Source organism: Rattus rattus, chromosome 5, assembly GCF_011064425.1.
Source record: "Rattus rattus isolate New Zealand chromosome 5, Rrattus_CSIRO_v1, whole genome shotgun sequence".
Taxonomy (NCBI): domain Eukaryota; kingdom Metazoa; phylum Chordata; class Mammalia; order Rodentia; family Muridae; genus Rattus; species Rattus rattus.
Window position 1 is genome coordinate 96,385,147 of NC_046158.1, and position 20,923 is coordinate 96,406,069.

Sequence of the window (20,923 nt, forward strand, 5' to 3'; positions counted from 1 at the left end):
AGCTGCCCTGTTCTCCAAGCAGGCCTAGCTGCTCTGCCAGGAGCATTTGCCATCCTAAGTTCTAAACACAGCAGCTACACAGTCAGACTTGTAATAAAAATGACTCAGTAAATAAACTCCACACTTTGCTGGTGTACAAGTTAAAGTCTGGAGGGGAAGTACTGATCAAGGCTGTTTTCTACATCAGGAACTAGATTATTTCTGGGTGATAAAATAAATTCTAGTTGCAGCTAGCAAATTTGAAAGAGATAAACTAGGAAAGAAGGAAGCAGGGCAGGGCAAGATGAGAGACATGATGGAATTAGACGAGAAAGCAGTGAAGATACAGATACAGTTTTAAAAAAAAGCTTTTCGGGGTTGGGGATTTAGCTCAGTGGTAGAGCGCTTGCCTAGCAAGCGCAAGGCCCTGGGTTCGGTCCCCAGCTCCGAAAAATAGAAAAGAAAAAAAAAAGCTTTTCTTTTACTTATATATACTAAACCAATTGTGCACACATTCATCTTGTTAAAAAAAAAAAAGTCTATTTCAAGACCCTGAATGGCTGAGATGTCTCAGAGGGTAGGAGCACTTGCCGTGCAAGCATGAGTTCAAATCCCCAGGAGGGACCCACATAAAAAGCTAGGTGCTGCCTTGACCGTCAAGGGTCAAGTCATGGGCAGAGACAGGAGAAATGCTAGGGCATGGTAGCCCCCAGGCTCACCCAGGTCCAGTGAGAGACCCTGTCCCAAGGAAAAGGCAGAGAGTGGAAGATCAGGACAGCCTACGTCCTCCTCTGGCCTCCACACACACAGACATGTGTATGCACATAATCACACATGCACACACACACCCACACTCCCACCCAGAGAGAAAGTCAGTCAGTTACTATGACTCTGACTTTCTCCCCCATTCTGTCTCTTGAATCATTAGCTACCCACCTCAATGTTTCGCTTAATAAAATCCTGACTATGTTCAGCATTCCGTATAATGAAAACCTGGCTGTGTTCACTCCTAGGCTCAATTGCTTCTGTATTTGAAAACGGTTGCTTTTCTGTTTTGATCAATGGCCCATTTTTCTCCACATCACAGGTAAAGTCTGGTATTGAAAAAGTTCAAAGTAAGCTCACAACTACAGTTCTGAATCATGCTAAAAATTCACCTTAGGTATACATTAAAATATGTTTTAGAAACATATTTAGAAGGAATAATTTTTAAGTTCTAGACCCAGGAAAGTAATATGGACTTTTTCTTTGGCTTAGATTTATTTTCTCCCCATCCTCCATAGCCCAAATTTCTGTCAGTTGCAACCTACTTTTTACAATCATTTCTAATGAAAGTGTAATTACATCATTTCACCCTTCTTCTTACCTCCAACCTCCCCTGCTAACCAGGTACTTGCCTTGCTTTCTCTCTCAGATCATGGCCTCTTTTCCTTTAATTGTTGAGAGATGTGTATCATAAATATACATAAATATATAAATGCAGCCTGTTCAGTCTACATAAAGTTACTTGTATGACATGGCTTTAGGGCTGACCACTTGGTATTAGATAACCAGTTAGGGGCTCTTCCCTGAGGAAAACTTCTCCCTCTCTGTCAACCAGCCAAAATTCAGAAAACAAATAGAGTTGGGATGCCCAGCCACAAATGAGCCATCTATGAGACAATTCTGCAGCTAGGAGCCAGAAGAACAGGGAGTCTGCAGCCTACTTTTTCAAAACTATTATGCAATTTTCAAAGATCCCATAATAGAATGCAATAATGACGTTTCAATAAGTAACTTCAACATGGACCATTGTGTGCCTTATCTGTTTTGTGCTAGGCATGTTCTCTGGCACTGAGCTCCATTCCTAGCCCTCAGCCCTCATCTTAAACTCTAGTTAATACTTCTTTTTTTTTATCTTTATTAACTTGAGCATATCTTATTTACATTTCGATTCTTATTCCCCTTCCCGGTTTCCGGGCCAACATCCCCCTAACCCTTCTCCCTCCCCTTCTATATGAGCTTCTCCTTAACTGATAGAATAGTACCAAGCCCCCTTCCTCTATGACTATTTCTGTATACAGCCAGCGCCCCCTCGTGGCAATCTGTATAGTCACGCAAGTTAAACATACCCTTCTCCGTGTGATTTTCGTAAGTTTCCTGAGGAATCTGAGTATGAAACACTGAGAAAAGGTCATCTTCGAATTTGCAGTGCAATGGCTCTACTGATACAAAAACAAACAAACAAAAAACCACTTGTTCAATCTCCATAAAATAAAGTTATCGACACTGAAGAGAGAGGATTGAATACTCATTCTACTACTCCCCAGTCCCCTCCATGCACAGGAGTTGTTAAAGAAAAAAAAAAGTCAGTGTCACTCCCATGTTGAAATGACAATCAGGTAATCTTCACATGCACCACAGAGATGAACTGCAGAAGACAGCCAACCAGCGCTTCCCTAGATGCGTGAGAGCACATTGGAGTGTCACCTCTCTCTAGAGATGACCTACACAGATCCTCTCTCTAGAGATGACCTACACAGATCCTCTCTCTAGAGATGATGACCTACACAGATCCTCTCTCTAGAGATGACCTACACAGATCCTCTCTCTAGAGATGACCTACACAGATCCTCTCTCTAGAGATGACCTACACAGATCCTCTCTCTAGAGATGACCTACACAGATCCTCTCTCTAGAGATGACCTACACAGATCCTCTCTCTAGAGATGACCTACACAGATCCTCTCTCTAGAGATGACCTACACAGATCCTCTCTCTAGAGATGACCTACACAGATCCTCTCTCTAGAGATGACCTACACAGATCCTCTCTCTAGAGATGACCTACACAGATCCTCTCTCTAGAGATGACCTACACAGATCCTCTCTCTAGAGATGACCTACACAGATCCCCGTGAGTGTGATACAGACAAGATGGACAGCCAGTAACAGAGCTATTCATTCCCCTTTATTTTAGGCCTCAAAGCTTAAGGTTTTAAATGTATAGTCAGTCATTAACAGAATGTCTTTGAGTAAGGCACGGTGCCAAATACAACTCCAGCCATAGGAAGAGAAGGTAAGAGGCCCAGTAGGTGGAGTTCAAGGTCATCCTCTGAGACACAGCAAGTTCAAGGCCAGTCTAGGCTACATGAGACTCTTTAAAACAAAAGCAAAAACAAAAAGACAAGGCCTTGGAGCCAAGGCACGTGAGCAAGCCTGACAATCTGAGCTCCATCTCAAGTAAAAGAGAACCAACTCCACAGAGTCCTCTGACCTTCTCACACCAGCCATAGCATGCACTCCCACCCACCTACACACACATGCACACGCACACGCACACACACACACACACACACACAAAGCACACACACACACTCTCACAGACACACACACACAAGCACACACACACACTCTCTCTCTCTCTCTCTCTCACACACACACACACACACACACACACACACACACACACACACTTTATTTAAAAGAGAGAAAGAGAGTACATTTGGGAAATTCGTGTAAGTTGGTGTTCTTCTCTGGCTATTTCTTCTCTTAAGCTCCACAAAGAAAATGGGACATTGCGTTGTTCAACAATTTTTGTTTCACCCTGATTTTTTTATGTTTCATATCAGCTAATTTAATTACTTATAACTTTGCTCTGACTAGTTTTATGTTAACTTGACACAAGCTAGAGTCATTTAAGAAGACAGATTCTCAATTAAGAAAATGTCTCCCTAAGATTTGCTTATAGACAAGTATGTGGGAAGGCCCAGACCATAATGAGTGGTGCTAGCCTATGCATGTGGCCCTGGGTTCTATAAGAAGGCAACCTGAAAAAGCCAGGAGGAGCAAGCCAGTAAGCAGCACTCCTCCATGACCTCTGTATCAGCTCCTGACTCATGGTTCTGGCCCTGCTTGAGTTCCTGCCCTGATTTCTCTTGGTGATGAACAGCAATGTGGAAGTGTAATTGACACAACCCTTTCCTCCCCAAGCTGCTTTTGGTCATCGTGTTCTCCCGCAGCAATAGAACCTAACTCAGACAATCTTCAAAGTCTATTTTCTCTGTGCCTTAACATGCCATGTTGAATCTGCCTGTTTGTGCCATAGAAACTTTTTGTTTTAAAAGACAGCTCGCTTGGTAGAGTGCCCACTGCACAACCACAGCACCTTAGTTCAATCTCTAGAACCCATGCAAAAAATAAAGTTGAGTGTGGTGGTGCGTATTTGCAATCCCATCTCAGGAGAAGACAGAGACAGAAAGATCCATAAGACTCCCTGGCCAATCAGCCTTGCTGAAGCATGGAGACTCGGGTACAGTCAGAGTCTCTATCTCCAAAGAATAAATAAATAAATAAGGTGGGCAGCTCCTGAAGAACAAACGATGGTTAGCTTTAACTGTAACTTGACACAACCCAGAATCACGGGGCGGGGGGGGGGGGAGTTCCTGTAAGGGTTTTCTAAATGAGATTGGCCTGTGGGCATGTCTATGGTAGACTACCTTAAGTTAGTTGCTATAAGACCTAGTCCACTATGGGAGGCGTTATTCCCTACTCAGGGAATCCTAAACTGTCTAGGAGTGGAGAAATCGACCTAAGCACAAGTAAGCATGACAGCACTTCTCTCTTGACTGTCAGTGTGATGTGACAACCCATCTCAAGCTCCCGCCCTTGTAACTTCTTCCCAGTGATGGACTGTAACGAGGAATTATGAACTACAAATGTTCCTTCTCCCCTAAATTGCTTGTTGGGTTATTTTACCACAGCAACAAAAATGCAACTAGAATGGGTAGTAACCAATAGAGTGAAATATTATCCATAACAAACAAAAAAAAAGTTAGCTACCATATCAGAAAAGGCACAGGCACAGACTTCTAAGTGAAAGAATATAGTCTGGGGAGGCTTTTGCTGGGGGCTGGAGGTGGAATTCTAATCATACAACATTCTCGAAAACTATGAAGAATGTAAAACTTAGTGGCAGCTAGAAGGTTGGGAAAGGAAGGGGTGTTGAGTAAGGATCCACACAACGGGTTCTTTTAGAGAAGTAAAACTATTCCACCTAATGCTGGAGCTGTGCCTTTTTAAAAGACACTTACCATCAGAGCATAAACGAAGAAAATCAATGTTGGCAGATTTTTAAAAATTGCTTAAGAGACTGAGAAATCACACACATCGAATGCAGAAACCTGACAAGACGATCCAAATCTATAAAAGAATCTCATCAAATAGAAGCACGTGAAAAGTGCCACTTAACCCCAACACTCTGACAAATGAAGCCTCTAGGACTAAAGGAAACAGAAACTAAACATCAGAACTATATTCTAGGTGGTCAGTGCTTTCTACAGACTAGCTGTATTGTTTGTATACCGTGCACCTGCACCGTTAGGTAAAGAGACAACAGAGTGGGAACCAAGTGTCTCACTGTTGGAGTAAAGCCTTACAGGTAAGCAAGAGGGTTAGGCCATGACGGTCCAGGTGGTGTTGGAGTACAGCCAGGCAGAGATTTCCTATGAACGGTTTTAGTTCAAACAGGGATGGTTACATACAGGCATACTTATAGTCATGCACATAATGGGTTCATATATGCACATACATTTCTTTTCCCAGAGGAAACTGCACCTAGCATCCAGATCCCGATGTCTAATATCACTGTCCAGAGGCAGGAATCGGGCTCCTTAGAGACATGGCTGATCCCAAGACTCAGGTGGGAAACACAGAAGAGTGAGAAGATGTGCCTGGCAAGAGAGACAAAGCCCGTAGTGACAGAAATGGGTCAAAGAGATGCAGGTACCAACCGAGAGACCTTCTAATGGCTAAATGGGAAAATGCAGCTAATACAATAAAGTAGTATTGAATACTCAAAGTAGTATTTATACTCAAAGTATAAAATTAGCATTCGCTAATACCAATCTAATACCGATACAGATGAGTGAGAGACAGACAGATCTCCCCTGTAGAGTAAACAGGCATAATGTAGGCCCACATTCTGCTTCCGGCAAGACAAAGCATGGCTCCCCACTCCTCAATCGGAGACTGTACATAACCACTTCCTCATAAGGTCACAGTTGGAAGAGGGTAATTAGCTGGGGCGGGGTATTAACATCAGTGGGGTGGTATACTTGCACCACTGTGGGGTAAAGGAAATGGCATTTCGTCTCTGTCATCCCCCTCCCCAGAGTGTGCAGTTCCATCCAATCATGGGGAAATCGTGAGGTAATTCCAACCAGTGGACATACTACAAAATGCCAGACCAGTGTGCCTCAAAACTCCCAGGACCGTTATGAACAAGGAGAGTTTGAGAAGCATCCCAACTAAGACTGGACTACGGAGACACGGGAGCTAATGTAATAAAGAGTCCTGCATGGGATCCTGGGACAGGAAAAGAACATTCGATTAAAAGTAAAGAAACACAAATAAAGTACGGTTTTGATCAATAAGACCATATCGATACTGGTTCACTTCAAACATACCATAGATATGAAAGGAACTCCTGATGGGGCGGGGGTGTACAGAAAAATAATCTCTGTAATCTTCCTGTAACACTTCTGTGAACTTGGAGTTGGGCTAAAATTAAAAAGCTTTACTTTTTCCTGTTTTATTATTGTTTGTTGTTTTGGTTTTGATTTTCAGTTTTGTTTGTTTTGGTTTTGGTTTTTAGTTTACTTTGTTTGTTTGTTTTGAGAAATAGTTTCTTTGTGTAGCCTTAGCTGTTCTGGAACTCACTATATAAACCAGGCTGGCCTTGAACTCAGAGAGATCCACCTGCCTCTGCCTTCTGAGTGCTGGGATTAAAGGCATGCACCACCACACCTGGCTCATGCTTACTTTTTTCTTTATTTTTTCTTTATTTTATGTATATAAGCACACTGTAGCTGTCTTCAGACACACCAGAAGAGGGCATCAGATCCCATTACAGGTGGTTGTGAGCCACCATGTAGTTGCTGGGATTTGAACTCAGGACCTCTGGAAGAGCAGTCAGTGTTCTTAACCGCTGAGCCATCTCTCCAGCCTACTTACTTTTATCTTAATTTCCTTTTTTTTTCAAGTAGAGAAAAACAGAAAAGTAGACATAGTAAAAATACATACATTATAGAAAGTTACTATTAAAATATTGATTTGAGATGCTACATAAATGGTTTATTTTTAATTGTGTATGTAGAGACTTTAAGTCTAGAGTGAGGGAGTCCTGGCCAGACTGTGTCTAGGAGAACCAGCAAAGGAAGGACAGTAGCATGAAAGGAGCTGAGAAGTCAGAGAGCCGCCTCCACGAGCCGATCTGAGCTGTCGGCTTTCCACCCACTACTCCCACTCCCACCCCACACTACGATCGATATCAATGCATGCACATACAAACGTTCACACGTGAACACACGCGCAGGCAGGCACACACACACACACACGTGCGCACACACACACACTTACAAAACCTACTCCTGCCACATTTTGATTCATTCATTTATTCATGTGTGCAGATGTGTATATTATATTTGGAGGAGAGGCAAGCTTGTGCCGTAGCACACATGTGGAGGTCAGAGGACAACGTGGGGGAGTTGGTTCTCTCCTTCAACCTTGTAGGTTCTGGGGATGAAACTCAGTTTGTTGGGCTTATCAGCAAGCACCTTTACCCACTGAGCCATCTCTCTGCCTCTAATACTGCTTTACAGAAGCAAAACTTCTGAATAAATTCAGCCATTCAAATCAGTACCAGTTAAAAGAATAATCTTCCATTAGCAAGGAGGGTTGACCTAGGAACAAAAGATATATTCATTATTTAAATCTATTAATTTAAAAACATTAACTTTATCAAGAAAGAGATCTATAATAATTTAAATGCTATTGAAATGGACTGAATGGCCTTCAACAGTAAGTCTATATAGTGTTGGAAATGGGAACAGTTATTGAAGAAGATACAAAAATCAACATTGTTTTTCTGGGTGACATGTTCAAAATTAACAAGATAAAAAGCACACAAACTAAAGATAATCAGAACAAATAACATGATCTAGCCAATTATAAACCATTATGTAATAGGGTATAATTATAATGTAGCTAATCATAAATTTATAAAAAGTTACTCTTTTCTCCATTTCATTTAGAACTTGTGACAATATGTTGACCTAGTCACCAGTCAGCAAAGAGCTATATGAAATCAGTGGATAGCCAATAAATATGTGAAGACTACCAAAATTCCATGATATATAAGAAATAGTACATGAAACACTATATTCTTGTTACTATTGTCTAGTAATCAAGGAAATACTAAAAGTAGCCCAGTTATTGAGTCCTTACTACCCATGTTAAGGGATGTAAGCAGCCGTGTTCTAAGGACATGTAAGTGCCCTACAGTGGAATTCAGACAGTAAGAAACCTAAGAGGCCCTGCCAAAGTGAGCACAGAATTAAGACCTTCCAGGAAGTACTGACAGTGATTTTAGAATCAGATTCTCAGGCTCCAGTAGCTCCTTTGGATGACAGAAATACTAACCACCAAGTTATGGTCATGAGGAAACCTAGTTAGAACCACCCAGCCACACTCCTCCAGAATGGCTTAAATTGTAAGAGTAGAAAGGTGTTTTTTTTTAATATGCCAGATTCTGATACAATCTGTTACGCATCAATAGATAGCTAATACCATAACACCACAGGGACATAAGGATAGCAGGAAGGCAAGATAAAGAGACTGAAAGAAACCGTTTGAGCAGACTAAAAGAAAAATGCTAAAGACTAGACTCATAAGAGAGAAGAAAAGGGAGGCAGCTACAAAAGAAGTAGGAAGTCTCCTCCAAGGAACTGTCACTCAGGGAAAATGGCTGTGAATCATGAGGAACTAAGTGTAGGTGTGTAATTTTTAAGTTCCAGACAAACTAGGCTCCAGGGTAAGAGCTTTTTTGCACCTTTAAAAACGGGTTGAAATTAGATGCTGCCACCTAGTGGATGGTGTACAAATACTTGGCACTTTTCCTGGTCACAGCAAGGGAAGGAAGCACAGGGGTCCCTGTTTTCCTAATGACACTTACAGACACCCCTTATTTATCTAAAGATTCGTGTGTAGATGTAAGTGTGCCAGTTAGTTTTTTTAAAGATTTATTTATTTTATATTTATGAGTACACTGCCACTGTCTTCAGACACATGAGAAGAGGGTACTGGATTCCATTACAGATGGTTGTGAGCCACCATGTGGTTGAAGGGAATTGAACTCATGTCCTGTCCTCTGGAGGAGCAGTCAGCGCTCTTAACCGCTGAGCCTTCTCTCCAGCCCCACTAGTTAGTTTTTATGCCAATTTGACACAAGTTGGGAAGAAGGAAATCCTTGTGGAGAACAGTCATAGGCTTTGCCTGCTTTTGCATTCTATGTTCTATGACCCTTGCCAGCTGCCTCCCTCAAAGCTGCTTCTCCCTTCTCTGGGGTTCTTTTCTAGTTCTCTGATATCTACACACACTCACTCCCGCATAAACACATATACAAAATGAGAATCTAGGATCATCGTATTAACGAGAACGTGTACTCTGTCTTTCTGAGGCTGGGTTACCTCATGGAAATCACTTATTTTCCTGAAAACTTCATTTTTACTGCTGAATAAAACTCCAGTGTCTACACATACACATTTATAATTCACATGATTCCATTCCCTTGCTCTTGTGAATAGAGCAAACATTAGTGTGCAAGCATTTCTATGGTACAGTGTGAAGTCTTTTGGTAGACGCCCGGGAGTGGTGCTGCTGGACTGTAAGGCAGTTCTAGTTTTAGTTTTTGTGGAGTTTCCATGCTGATTTCCAAGATGTCTTCACCATTTATACTCCAACCAACAGAAAGTAAGAGTTCCTCTTTCTCCACATCCTCACCAGCATCTGCAGTCATTTGTTTTCTGGATGACAGCCATTCTGACTTGGAGGAGATACGATACCTAAGCAGTTTTGGTGTGTGTTTCTTTGATGATGAAGGATGTATATGAGAACACTGTCGCTGTCTACAGACACACCAGAAGACGGCATCTGATCCCATTACAGATGGTTGTAAGCCACCGTGTGGTTGCTGGGAATTGAACTCCAGATCTCTAGAAGAGCTCTTAACCACTGAGCCATCTCTCCAGCCTCAAACACTTTTTAAAAATATTTACTGGTCATTTGTATTTCTCTTTTTGGGAACTATCTGTTCTAGTAAAAACTGTGTCTCCCATTCTGAGGTCTATTAATTTGTAGTTAGTTTCTTTTGTTGTGATGACACATTTTATACATATGCATGTATGTTATTATGCATACATGTGTCTATGTGTGTCATGTGGAGGTCAGAGGGCGACTTTCAGGAGTCAGTGCTCCTCCCACTCTGTGGGGTCTGGAGGCTGACCTGGGTGGTTTGGATGCAAGTACCCTTCCCTGTTCTGTCTTCCTGATGGTTCACCAAGTGTTTTTAATTCCTCAAAATTCCATTTGTCAATACTTGGGTTATTTCCTGTGCTGCTGGGGCTCAATTCAGAACATTACTTCCTAAACCTATGGTCTAACGTGCTGTCCCTAGCAGTTTCATTGTTCGGGATTTTAAATTAAGATCTTTGATTTGCTTTGAACTGATTTCTGTGTAGAGTGGGAGAAATGGATGTGACCTCATTCTTCTGCAGATGGCTCTCACCTTTGCCAGGACCTTTTATTTAATAAGCTGTCTTTTTTCCAGGATATGTCTTATCACTTTCATTAAAAGCCATACAGAAAAGTCCACTTACAAATTAGTCCTTCAATACAGAAGAGCAATGCACGGGGGCACCCAGACTCTAGGAGAAAACTTTGGTGCACTATAAACCCTAATTGTTCAAGGTTCTGTGTTCTCAGTGTTGAGCCCAGAAAAGAACCCATGTAAAGAAATGTTGTCCCTCAAACCACACCTCCACTTAGAAAGCCACACTGAATCTGAATCCAGCCTTTGGGGTTCTGAAATACTACAGGTGCCCTTTGTTGTAGAGGACAAAAGGAAGCCAGCATTCTCAGGGGACTCAGGATCTCTAGAGGATCCCTGTCCACACAAAACTGGATACCACCTCTGCTTTATGCAAAGGGATTCTGAAACTATCTTATGGTGAGGAAAGGAAGGAAAGAGCTGGGGGAGACAAAGAAAAACAGAGAAAGGAAGAAGCAAACTTGGCTGCTCTCTAAAGGGAGGACTGAGAGATCACAAGAACCTGGTGAATGAGCAGTGCACTTCTACAAGGGAGTTGCACAGGACAATGGCAGGCAGAGGCGGAGGGCATAAATAGCATCTAAGAGGGACAGGAAATGAAGGTAGCGACATCCAGGACCTGTCTCTGGGTTTCCTCTGCTCTTTTTCTCCCCATGTAGATACACACAGCTCTTAAAGCACTAGACAGACCTACACTCAGCCGCTTCCCTCTAATCCCACCTAATGTGATCAGCCATTGGCTTTTCAGAGGGCCACACTCACAGGGAAAGGACAACTCAGGCCAACCTGCGGTGAGAGCACAAGGCCCCCTCCCTCTACTCACCAGCTGCTGTCCCTGCAGATTTGGAAGTCAAGTACAAAAACTTTTTAGTGTTTTCCAGCTCCTCGTCATTTTCCAAGTCTTCAGTGTTTTTTGCAGACTGAGGGAAGAGCAGTTTGAGTTCAAATATAAAACATGAAAGCAAATACGCCCATTGGTTCTTAGTCCAGCCCAGTTCTCAATTGTCTATGTATATGCAGGAAAGTTTGGCCATTTACATTCCTTTAATTAGGAAAACTGTTAATATTTCCTGTTTCTCAAAAAATCTATCTGTAGGTTTTCCCAGAAAAAGTTTAAATATATGTTAAAGTATCTTCATTGTGTTTGTGTAGTACATATATGTACATATGTACATGTATATATATATATATTGAGTTGTGTGTGTGTGTGTGTGTGTGTATACATTGAGTTTTCCACAGGCACCATCATTAAATTGAAATTCCAAGGCTAGCCCCATATATTATTACACTTCTACTTGTAATTCTTAATTCAACACAAATTAAAAACTGCTTCATGTTTCAACAGAACACAGATTCACTCTTCCGGCTAATTATGAACAATCATGCTCTCGTTTAAATCTGGCTGCAGTACTCTGGATGCCTGGTCAGTCTTCCTGGGAAGCTGAGGCAAAGGAATCCCTGCTCAGTCCATTCGCACCTTAATTCCCTGTTACCACCCAGGAAATCACCCGAAGTCAGCCAGTGGCTAGGGACGACTGTCGGAATCAGCCTGTGAGTTACTTTGGGGTCCCTCACTCAGCTGCTCTGCTCTAAGGAATGAATCGTGTGAGTCAGTGGCTCTAAGAGGCAGTGCCAACATTTATTCAACTTTAACCTCTCAATCCCAGGAAGAATAGGAGGCCAGTGAAGGCCAAGGGAAGTTAATCAGGCTCAGAAATGTGGCAGCATGGAGGCAGACGGAGCATGGCTCAGTCTTCAGCCTCTGTGTAACTTCTCAGGAGATGCTGAGCAGCTATGAGGTAGTGAACCACAATTTGTTTACCCCGAAGTTTATTTAATCAACAACAAACTAACGAGGTGCTTTGTGTGTGCTTATCTCCAATCTGTAAGCTCAAAGGAAAAAGAGCAGGCATACACCTTTGATAAAAGTAGCCATCACATCCGGTCCTAGTCAGAGAATGGGGGTGGCCAGTCTGACACTAGCTAGAGGGGTTTGCTGGTACCATAGGTCCTGAACATGCCAGAGCAGGGCCCAAAGGCTGGAATGTCACAGAGCAAGTATCCTCCCAGGTTCCAGAAAACACACACACACACACACACACACACACACACAGCCACAACTTTTGCAAAATAAATCAATAAAGCAGGACTGCATCAGCACTCCCACAGGCCATGCCTTTCTTTGCAGTAGAGGAAACTGACTCTACAGTCCTTACCTTGAGCTCTTCCCACAGCTTAATTCTCATTTCTAGGCCTTGCTTTTTAATTTCCTTTTCTCTAATTCGTCTTTTGGCCAATATCTTGTCGAGTCTGTGCATCTTATGAATGGCATTTTGAAGTACAGCATCCGTCCCTTCTAACTTGGGATCATCTGCATTGTGTTCAAGGTAGAAATGGATTCGAAGTTTAAGAAAAACAGCAAAATTTTGTTTTGATTTTACTTTTTATTCATTCAACCAATACTTACAGCCAATGGTGACACCTACAGCACTAGAACTGAGTCCTAACTTTGTGAACATTGAGTGTCTTTTCATATAAATGTTTAATCATGCAGTGAGGCAGACACTGAAGGATCTAATGGGTCACTGGACCCTTCCAGGGGATGATACGTCACAGCACTGAGCCAGAAGTGCTTCTCTTGTGATTTTAAGTCCCCAGCTGTCTCTGTTTGACTCTGCTAAACTGTCTATATCCAAACAAACAACATAAAGAACAAAGATCATGACACCATTCTAAACTGATTCTCATCAATGGAAGGCACAGGCATGCACCAGTGAACCACAGTAGGAAGCAGTACATCCTGAGCCGCCCAGTGGATCCATACGCAGCCAACTGGCGTTGGCTTTCAGCATCCATAGGCGTGCCTTTCCCCGCCCCTCTCTGTTGATTTCCTGATTCACATAAAAATGTGAAATTGAGGACGTTAGAAGAGTTGTCACTCCAGGTTTAGCTGATAACTAAGGGTAGCAGTAACATCAGGAGCTGTCACGTGTGGACTTGTCTGACGTGCCAAGTGTTTCATTCACACACACTGCTCATCTGAGCCCAACACAGTGGTCCTCCTCATCTTCTTTTTAATTAGTAAGCTGAGGCAGATTTGCATATCCAAAGTGTTTAACTAATAAGCAAAACAGTGAGCTCTACCCAAAGTTTTCTGACTTCACAGTGAGAACACTTAGCTTCCAGGCAATGCTCCCTTCATGAAAACTGATAAACTTGAGATGAGCATCAATGCAGTACTAAGTCTCAGACTTCCCAGGTCCGATCTTTTAAAATAGTATCTTATCCTAAGTGAGAGCTTAGAGTCCAGTGGTGTTTACCTCTAACGTACATCTCTACCTCTTTAAGAAAACAAGAGGGAGAATTATATTAAAAGAATATTAACCTAATAAAGGGGTTTATAAAATCATGTTGCTTGCATAGTTCAATCCTGGCATCCACAGGCCAAAGATTTTAGACTAACTCGCACAGCATGAGAAAATGATAGGTCCTAGGAACTGGGCCTGACAGTTAATCTCAACTCCCTCGGACGTTTCTTACCAACTGCAAGTCCAGTCAGCTTGGTGCCCTGTTTGGCCAGTTTACTCACCATTACCTCTGGAGCATCACTACAAATGCCAGTACAGAAGGCAAAACTGCAAACGGCACCTCAGTCACGATAAAGCCTCTACAAGAGTCTCAGTGTCACGATAAAGCCTCTACAAGAGTCCGAGACACCTACATCCCAGGGATTCTGCACATCACAACTGAGAGCTGCTATTCTAACTCAATCTGACCAGAATGAATTTAATATCATGAAAAAAGGTAGCTTTTAAAATCTCATTATTGGGCTGGAGAGATGGCTCAGTGGTTAAGAACACCGACTGCTCTTCCAGAGATCCTGAATTCAAATCCCAGCGACCACATGGTGGCTCACAACCACCTGTAATGGGATCTGATGCCCACTTCTGGTGTGTCTGAAGACAGCGACAGTGTGCTTATATATAATAAATTAATTAATCTTTAAAATCTCAGTATTATCCATCACCATTGGGGCTATCCTTAAAGGGTATTTATACACACCTAGTACAGTTTATTCTGCAGCTTTAGCCATCAAAACTGACCCATGAATCATGCCATGCGATACAGAAATATCCCTCCTTGATGAGTGTAATATGAGCACAATAATTTTATTTTATTAAGTAACATGTTTTATTGAGTTTCTAAATGTATTTAAATACTCTCACTAGTCTTCTACATAAAAACAGATGAATTTCTCACTAAAAGCATGTTCTTTTTTTTGGTTTGTTGCTTTACTCAGCTGAAAAACACACTTCTAATATTTTAAATACAGAATCTACAGTTATGATTCGCCAGCTCCCGGTGTCACCCCACCTGAATGCTCAGGGGTCCCCTGAGGTTGGCTCAGGTTCGAGTCTTCATCTGAGCTCTCTTGGGCTGGTTCTGTGCTCCTGGGGTTGTCCGCCCACTCGTCATCACTGCTCCTCCTTCTTTCTTCCACTCTACTGTCCGATGTGCGGCCCTCTTTGCCAGAATTCAGCTTGTTCACCATGTCAATCTAAAGATTATGTCAACAAAAGTTTCCAAAACATAATACTCAAAGACATTTAAAAGGGCACTGGGTTTTCTTAAAACTTTAGCTTTTAACATTAGTAGAAGCATAAAGAGACACGCAGATACACATGCTAGTGTTAAAAGTCCTAGAAACATAGGATTTTAATGAAGTGCAGTTTAACTGCAAATTAAATTTAATAATAGTTCACCAAATAAATGTCATTGTCCCACAACCTTGGGGAGAGCTATGCTCAGGCACTGCTCTCTTCTGTCCCCAGAGCAGCTTCCCCGTGTAGCTGCTGAGTGGTCCGAGCGACTCCGACACGCCCATTTTGAAGGAGACGTGTCTCTAATAAGAGTCTTCAAATGAGACTCTCGGGCCAAGGTTATTCTTAGTTTCCTATTTCATTTCAGCTTCCCTTTCAACTTCAGCAAAATTCATTCTGAAAACAGCAGTTTGGCCCAGCTCTGTCTTCCTGAGAGAGGGCAAACAGGAGGGACATTGATGGAGGGATCAAGAGAAAGACAGCTTGAAAAACTCTGAAATCTGCACAGGGCGATGAGAGTCACATTGAAGTAAATTCATCCCAGGGAGAGCTGAGTTCTCCAAGGAACTCTCTCTGCGGAGCACTGTCTACTGCAGCCCTCCGGCCTCAACCACTGACGATACCTACAGGCTCAACACCCTACCATAGCAATGGGCAGCCCTAGTACCAACCTCAGGGGCAGAAGTTATGTGATACTGAGACGTAAACTGACTGGTATGCCACTGTCTTCATGACAAGAGGCAGACGTACACCACGCTAGCCAACAGGGAATTCTGTCTCCAAGCCTCCACCTCCCCAGAAGAGCACTGCGCTTCCAGATGTGTACCACCACTCCCAGCTTTATGTGGTTCTGGGGGTTCCAACTTGGGTCCTCACACTTACATGGCAAGCACTTTACCGTCTATGCTATCTACTTCTCAGTGCTGAATCATTTTCACGGTAAATGCCAGTGGGTGTACACTAGACATTGCAATACGACGTTTCCTTATGAAGCCAAACAGCACATAAATCTTAACAAAGTCTGGTGTAGATTTTTTAAAATTACCCAATAATTAAGAAGAGGGGAAAGACAAAGAGCTGGGTGTGCTCGTTCTACACAATCCACAGAATCGCCATTTAAATGTGTGCTAACTGTTGTGGCTCAGAGCTCTGTCCCTCTCCAAGCAGATTACCTTGACAGGCCCTGGTTCTGGCGAGAGCACCTCCAGAGAACCGTTTGAACTTCGGCTCCCAGGACGTGATCTTGAACTTGAGGCTGGTTTTGAAATTCCATCTAGGTTTCCTTTTATAATATCCATTGACATCCTAAACCAAGCCAAAAAAGAATTAAGAAGCAAGTGACTCAGAGGTCTAAATGGCTTGTTAGTCAATTATATTTACAGGCAATTACTGAGAACATGCTAACTACCAAAGTCACACATGTAAGTGCCCTGCAATGTCATCAAAAGAATCTTACATATGGGGATTACACATCAGATACCGATAGCAGCTGTGAATGCTATCTCACTGTCTCAATGCAGGGGGAAAAAATCAAAACAAATCAAACAAATAAACAAAAAAAAATGCCATGTCCTTGCTCTTCCCCACAAAAACACTCCCAGACCAGCTTTCTCAGCCTAGACCACTCCATTGTGATGACTTGCTAAGGTCCCCCAGCCACCTCTTCCTGAGCTTGCTCTCCTTCCAGCTTTCCTGTTCCATATAAGCTTCAGCAGGTCTTCACAGCCACTCAGAGGTCTCTCTCCTTCACGCCACATTTTCTGGAGCCCCTTCCTCCAAATCACTGCCGTCTCTTAATCACCCCCTCCCCCAGTTCCCCAAAACTCCGAACCTCTACTTCTAACTAGCACCAGAAACTAAGATCTACATCCTTTATTAGAGGACAGACCTGCATTATCTGCCTGTACTTTGTCAATCTCCTTAACTGCTTTATGCAGGACACTATCAGACCTGTCCTGACCCTGGCTACTTTGTGTCTAATGTGGATTTTGGAAGTGAGGCTAACTTAAACTAGGCAGACCAGCTTAAACTGGAGGGAGAAGACAAACATTGTAGATATATCCTTCCAAACGATGCCCTGGATAGAGACGAGTTTAGACCTGCCTGGTGAGAGTGGGACAACATGCATCCTGTGAACTAGAAGAAACTGGGAGGATTCCAGCTTAAATATGGATGGGTAGCTCCTGCCAAATCTTTTCTAACTGCTCATAATTACATGCAAGCATTAAAACTGCAATGTCCTTATTCTACAAAGTGGCTTGTCTGTCGTGCTGTTTGGTGGACCAGACTCAGAGGCCTTGCACCCAGAAGGAAACAGCACAACACTAACAAGCTGAGGCCTCTCTCGGGCACACTGAAGAATAATATGGCTTGCTCTCCAACTGCTCATTGTGCCAATGCTGCTACTTCAGAGAGCAGTCGGTCCACTCTTCCCACTCAGCGACTGAGAAAGGCATTGATGTCAACATTATTCATACTCTGTAAAAGTGTTTGGGCTCACTCAGGAAGGGCCTGACATTGTTATTGTGGGATGATGGATCACCCGGGCCCCGTCACATCACCAGAGAAAAGCCTAAGTCACTAAAAGGCCAAATGTCTTTTCCATGCCCTATGCATCCTGTCAAGGAGGGCTTACTGCAGCTTGAGAGGAGCAGGGAGCTGGAAGAATGTGACAGAGCCAATATAATACATCTCCAAAGAGGCCAAGGCACAGGGACCCAGCCATGACGTGGATCAGCTAAAAGACTCCAGAAACCTTTCCATCTGCTTCAAAAAACTGGTCGGCCACTATTATGTTTCTTCAGAAACATATCAAATTAAATAAACCATAGTTTACAGAAATTTTAACTGACAGACTATCTGTGTATTTGGCCATCTGGAAAAGAAGTCAGAATAAAGACCACTGAAGTGGGATCTGATGGGTGTATTGTGTGTTTAAGAAACCGCTTGTCACACAGAAACTCCACATGGAAAACGCAGAGCTACCCCAGAAAGCAGCCACACAGTGCGTACCAAGTTACATGCGCACTGAGAACGGACTTACCAGATATCAAGCCTTCACTGAGTATACGGCATGGGAAGCAGTATCCAAAAGGAGGGGTGTACAAGAATCTATTATAATCAAGGTGCATCCAGAAATTGATAAATCCAAACAACAGTTAGTTAGGCATAATATTTAAGAGGTCAAGATGGCAACCTCCAGAAAATGTGACTGGGAACTGCTCAATCATTTCCTCCATTGTGAATGTTATACTGCTGTTTAACATGTGGACCAAATCGTTTTGATGAAAGTAAAAGCTAATTTTAAAAGTAATGAGTCAATATAAAATATGCAATCTCCCAAGGACTGGAAGGAAATGCAAGGATAGCTTGCAAAGAAATCAATGATATACTAAGCCTGTGTGGTGGGTTTGGAGGAGGACGGCCCCCATAGGCTCTTGAATGCTTGGTCCCCAGTTGACAGAACTGTTTGGGAAGGATTAGGAAGGAGGTATAGCCATATTGGAAGAGGTGTTTCACGGCCAGAGGGACACCTCTGAGGTCTCAATAAACTCTCGCCTTCCCACTTAGCTCTGCCTTTTACTTTCAGATCAAGATGTGGGGTCTCAGATGCCTCTGTGGCCTCTGCTCCACCATCATGGACTGGAACCCTCGGAAGCTGTAAGTCAAGGCTTTCGTTTATAAAACTCTAGTCTAGGTAAGCGGTTGGATGCTGTAAGCAGAGCTTAAAGGGCCATCCTAGTGGGAGGTTAGAGGGCAATAGTGCAGAGAGCAATGCAGACTGCAGAGGCCCACAAACCTCAAGAGGCTTCTGGGGGGAAACAATACTAGCACCGGGGCTACAGAACTTTCCTACAGTTGGCAAAGAATGTGGCTGCTTTCTGTCTGTGTCCTGAAAATTTGCCTGAGGCAAAACTGAAAAAACAAACAAACAAAAAAAAAAAAAAAAAAAAAAAAACGATGGATTAGATTCCTTAGCAGAAGGGGTTGGGGATTTAGCTCAGTGGTAGAGCGCTTGCCTAGGAAGTGCAAGGCCCTGGGTTCGGTCCCCAGCTCCAAAAAAAAAAAAAAAAAAAAAAAAAAAAAGATTCCTTAGCAGAGAAGATTTCAAGGCATGATTCTCTGACTTGGTTTCATGGCTATTAGTAATCACTCTTACGCAGGTCTACAATGAAAAGAACGACTGGGACGAAAAGAAACTTTCATTTCATACACTTCCTCATTTAATGATACACAATGTCATCTTCTTCGGGTACTGAAAGAATCAGAATTAAAATACCAGTTACTTTACGATACTCAGGGAAGTAGAGATGTGCCCAGATTCTAATGGTAACAAATAACTGCTCGTGCGTGCCAACGTTTTATTACAGTTTTTGATCAGCTCACGTAGACAGTGCATGATCTGCTGTGATGAGGCAAAACTGCCTGTGTGCCCAGACTGTTTGCTCCCTGTCTGATCGATCGTCTGAAAAGCCTAAGAAATATATGAATATATTCCCCAGGCTGGTGGATGTCCAAGGGTATTGTGATGGTTTGCATATGCTTGGCCCAGGGAGTGGCACTATGAGAAGGTGTGGCCTTGTTGGAGGAAGTGTGTCACTGTGGAGGTGGGCTTGGAGACCCTCCTCCTAGCTGCCTGAGGATGCAGTCTCTTCCTCGCTCCCTGTGGCTGAAGATGTAGAACTCTCAGCTCTTCCTGCACCATGCCTACCTGGATTCTGCCATGCTCCCGCCTTGATGATGATGGACTGAATCTCTGAACCTGTGAGCCATCCCCCATTAAATGTCCTTTATAAAACTTGCATCAATCATTGGTGTCTGTTTACAGCAATAAAACCCTAAGACAGGTATCTACCTATATGTTTGGTTTACATTTCTTCCATCATAAGAAAAGTCCCAGATCAATGTTTACTAGCCCTCTTTCTATTTTCATTTTCCCTGTGTAATGACTATGTGCTGTTTAAGGTCAATGCTACTGACTAGTACTCCAGACCTCAGTAGGACGAAGGCTCGTAAAGATGGACTCATGCATAGGAAGCGCAAGGCCCTGGGTTCGGTCCCCAGCTCCCGAAAAAAAAAAAAAAAAAAAAAGAACCAAAAAAAAAAAAGATGGACTCATGCAGAAAGAGTTTTCAGCAGAGTTCATGATTTCTCCTGGACAGTAGCTTCTAAGACACCCTGACATTGCCACACCTCTGTGGCCACCCCAAGCTGGCCTGGGCTAACAGGTCACACCCACCACCCCCGGGGACCTAGTCCTCCCCCTCCCCCTCCTGCTCGGCAGGCGACTCCACCGCGCCCTCTGCCGCACCCCGCGGCTACCAACCTCTGCCCGTGGTCCACGCGGTCCCTCAACTTTTCGATGGGGACGATGGCTGGACGTCTAGGTACTGACTGGCTCCACTGACATTCGAGCGTCATCCACTTCCCTTCGAAGGGGACCGGTTTTCCCGCCACCGCCTCCTCTGTGAAGATGAAAGAGGCAGCGGGCAGCTTCAAGGAACGCTGTTGCCCTGGCAACTAGAAGCGCGCGGCTCACAGTCTCGCGATAGGTGTAAAGGTCCCGTACCTTCCGAGTTGGGCAATGGGGACCGGAAGTTACGAGAAGACTGCTTACGTGGTTGGGGGTTGGTGAGACTGTGGCTCTCCTATGACCTTCTTTGCAGTGAATGTTCTGGGTGGGGAATGGTTTGTTCATC

The 20,923-nt window shown here is 43.3% G+C and overlaps 1 protein-coding gene across 1 annotated transcript in view; it reads right to left on the reverse strand.

Moving 5' to 3' along the window:
- The window catches only part of Fsip1 (fibrous sheath interacting protein 1), a 56,328-nt gene extending 35,615 nt beyond the window's left edge, over nucleotides 1-20,713 (reverse strand). Inside the window, exons 1-8 of the mRNA XM_032903915.1 lie at nucleotides 20,551-20,713; nucleotides 18,268-18,279; nucleotides 16,397-16,529; nucleotides 14,998-15,181; nucleotides 12,840-12,994; nucleotides 11,447-11,543; nucleotides 2,091-2,183; nucleotides 916-1,073 (exon numbers count right to left, since the gene is read on the reverse strand). Coding sequence (XP_032759806.1) covers nucleotides 916-1,073; nucleotides 2,091-2,183; nucleotides 11,447-11,543; nucleotides 12,840-12,994; nucleotides 14,998-15,181; nucleotides 16,397-16,529; nucleotides 18,268-18,279; nucleotides 20,551-20,645 — 927 coding nt within the window. The 5' untranslated portion in view covers nucleotides 20,646-20,713. The remainder of the gene's footprint in view (nucleotides 1-915; nucleotides 1,074-2,090; nucleotides 2,184-11,446; nucleotides 11,544-12,839; nucleotides 12,995-14,997; nucleotides 15,182-16,396; nucleotides 16,530-18,267; nucleotides 18,280-20,550) is intronic.
- Between the last annotated feature and the right edge of the window lie 210 nt (nucleotides 20,714-20,923).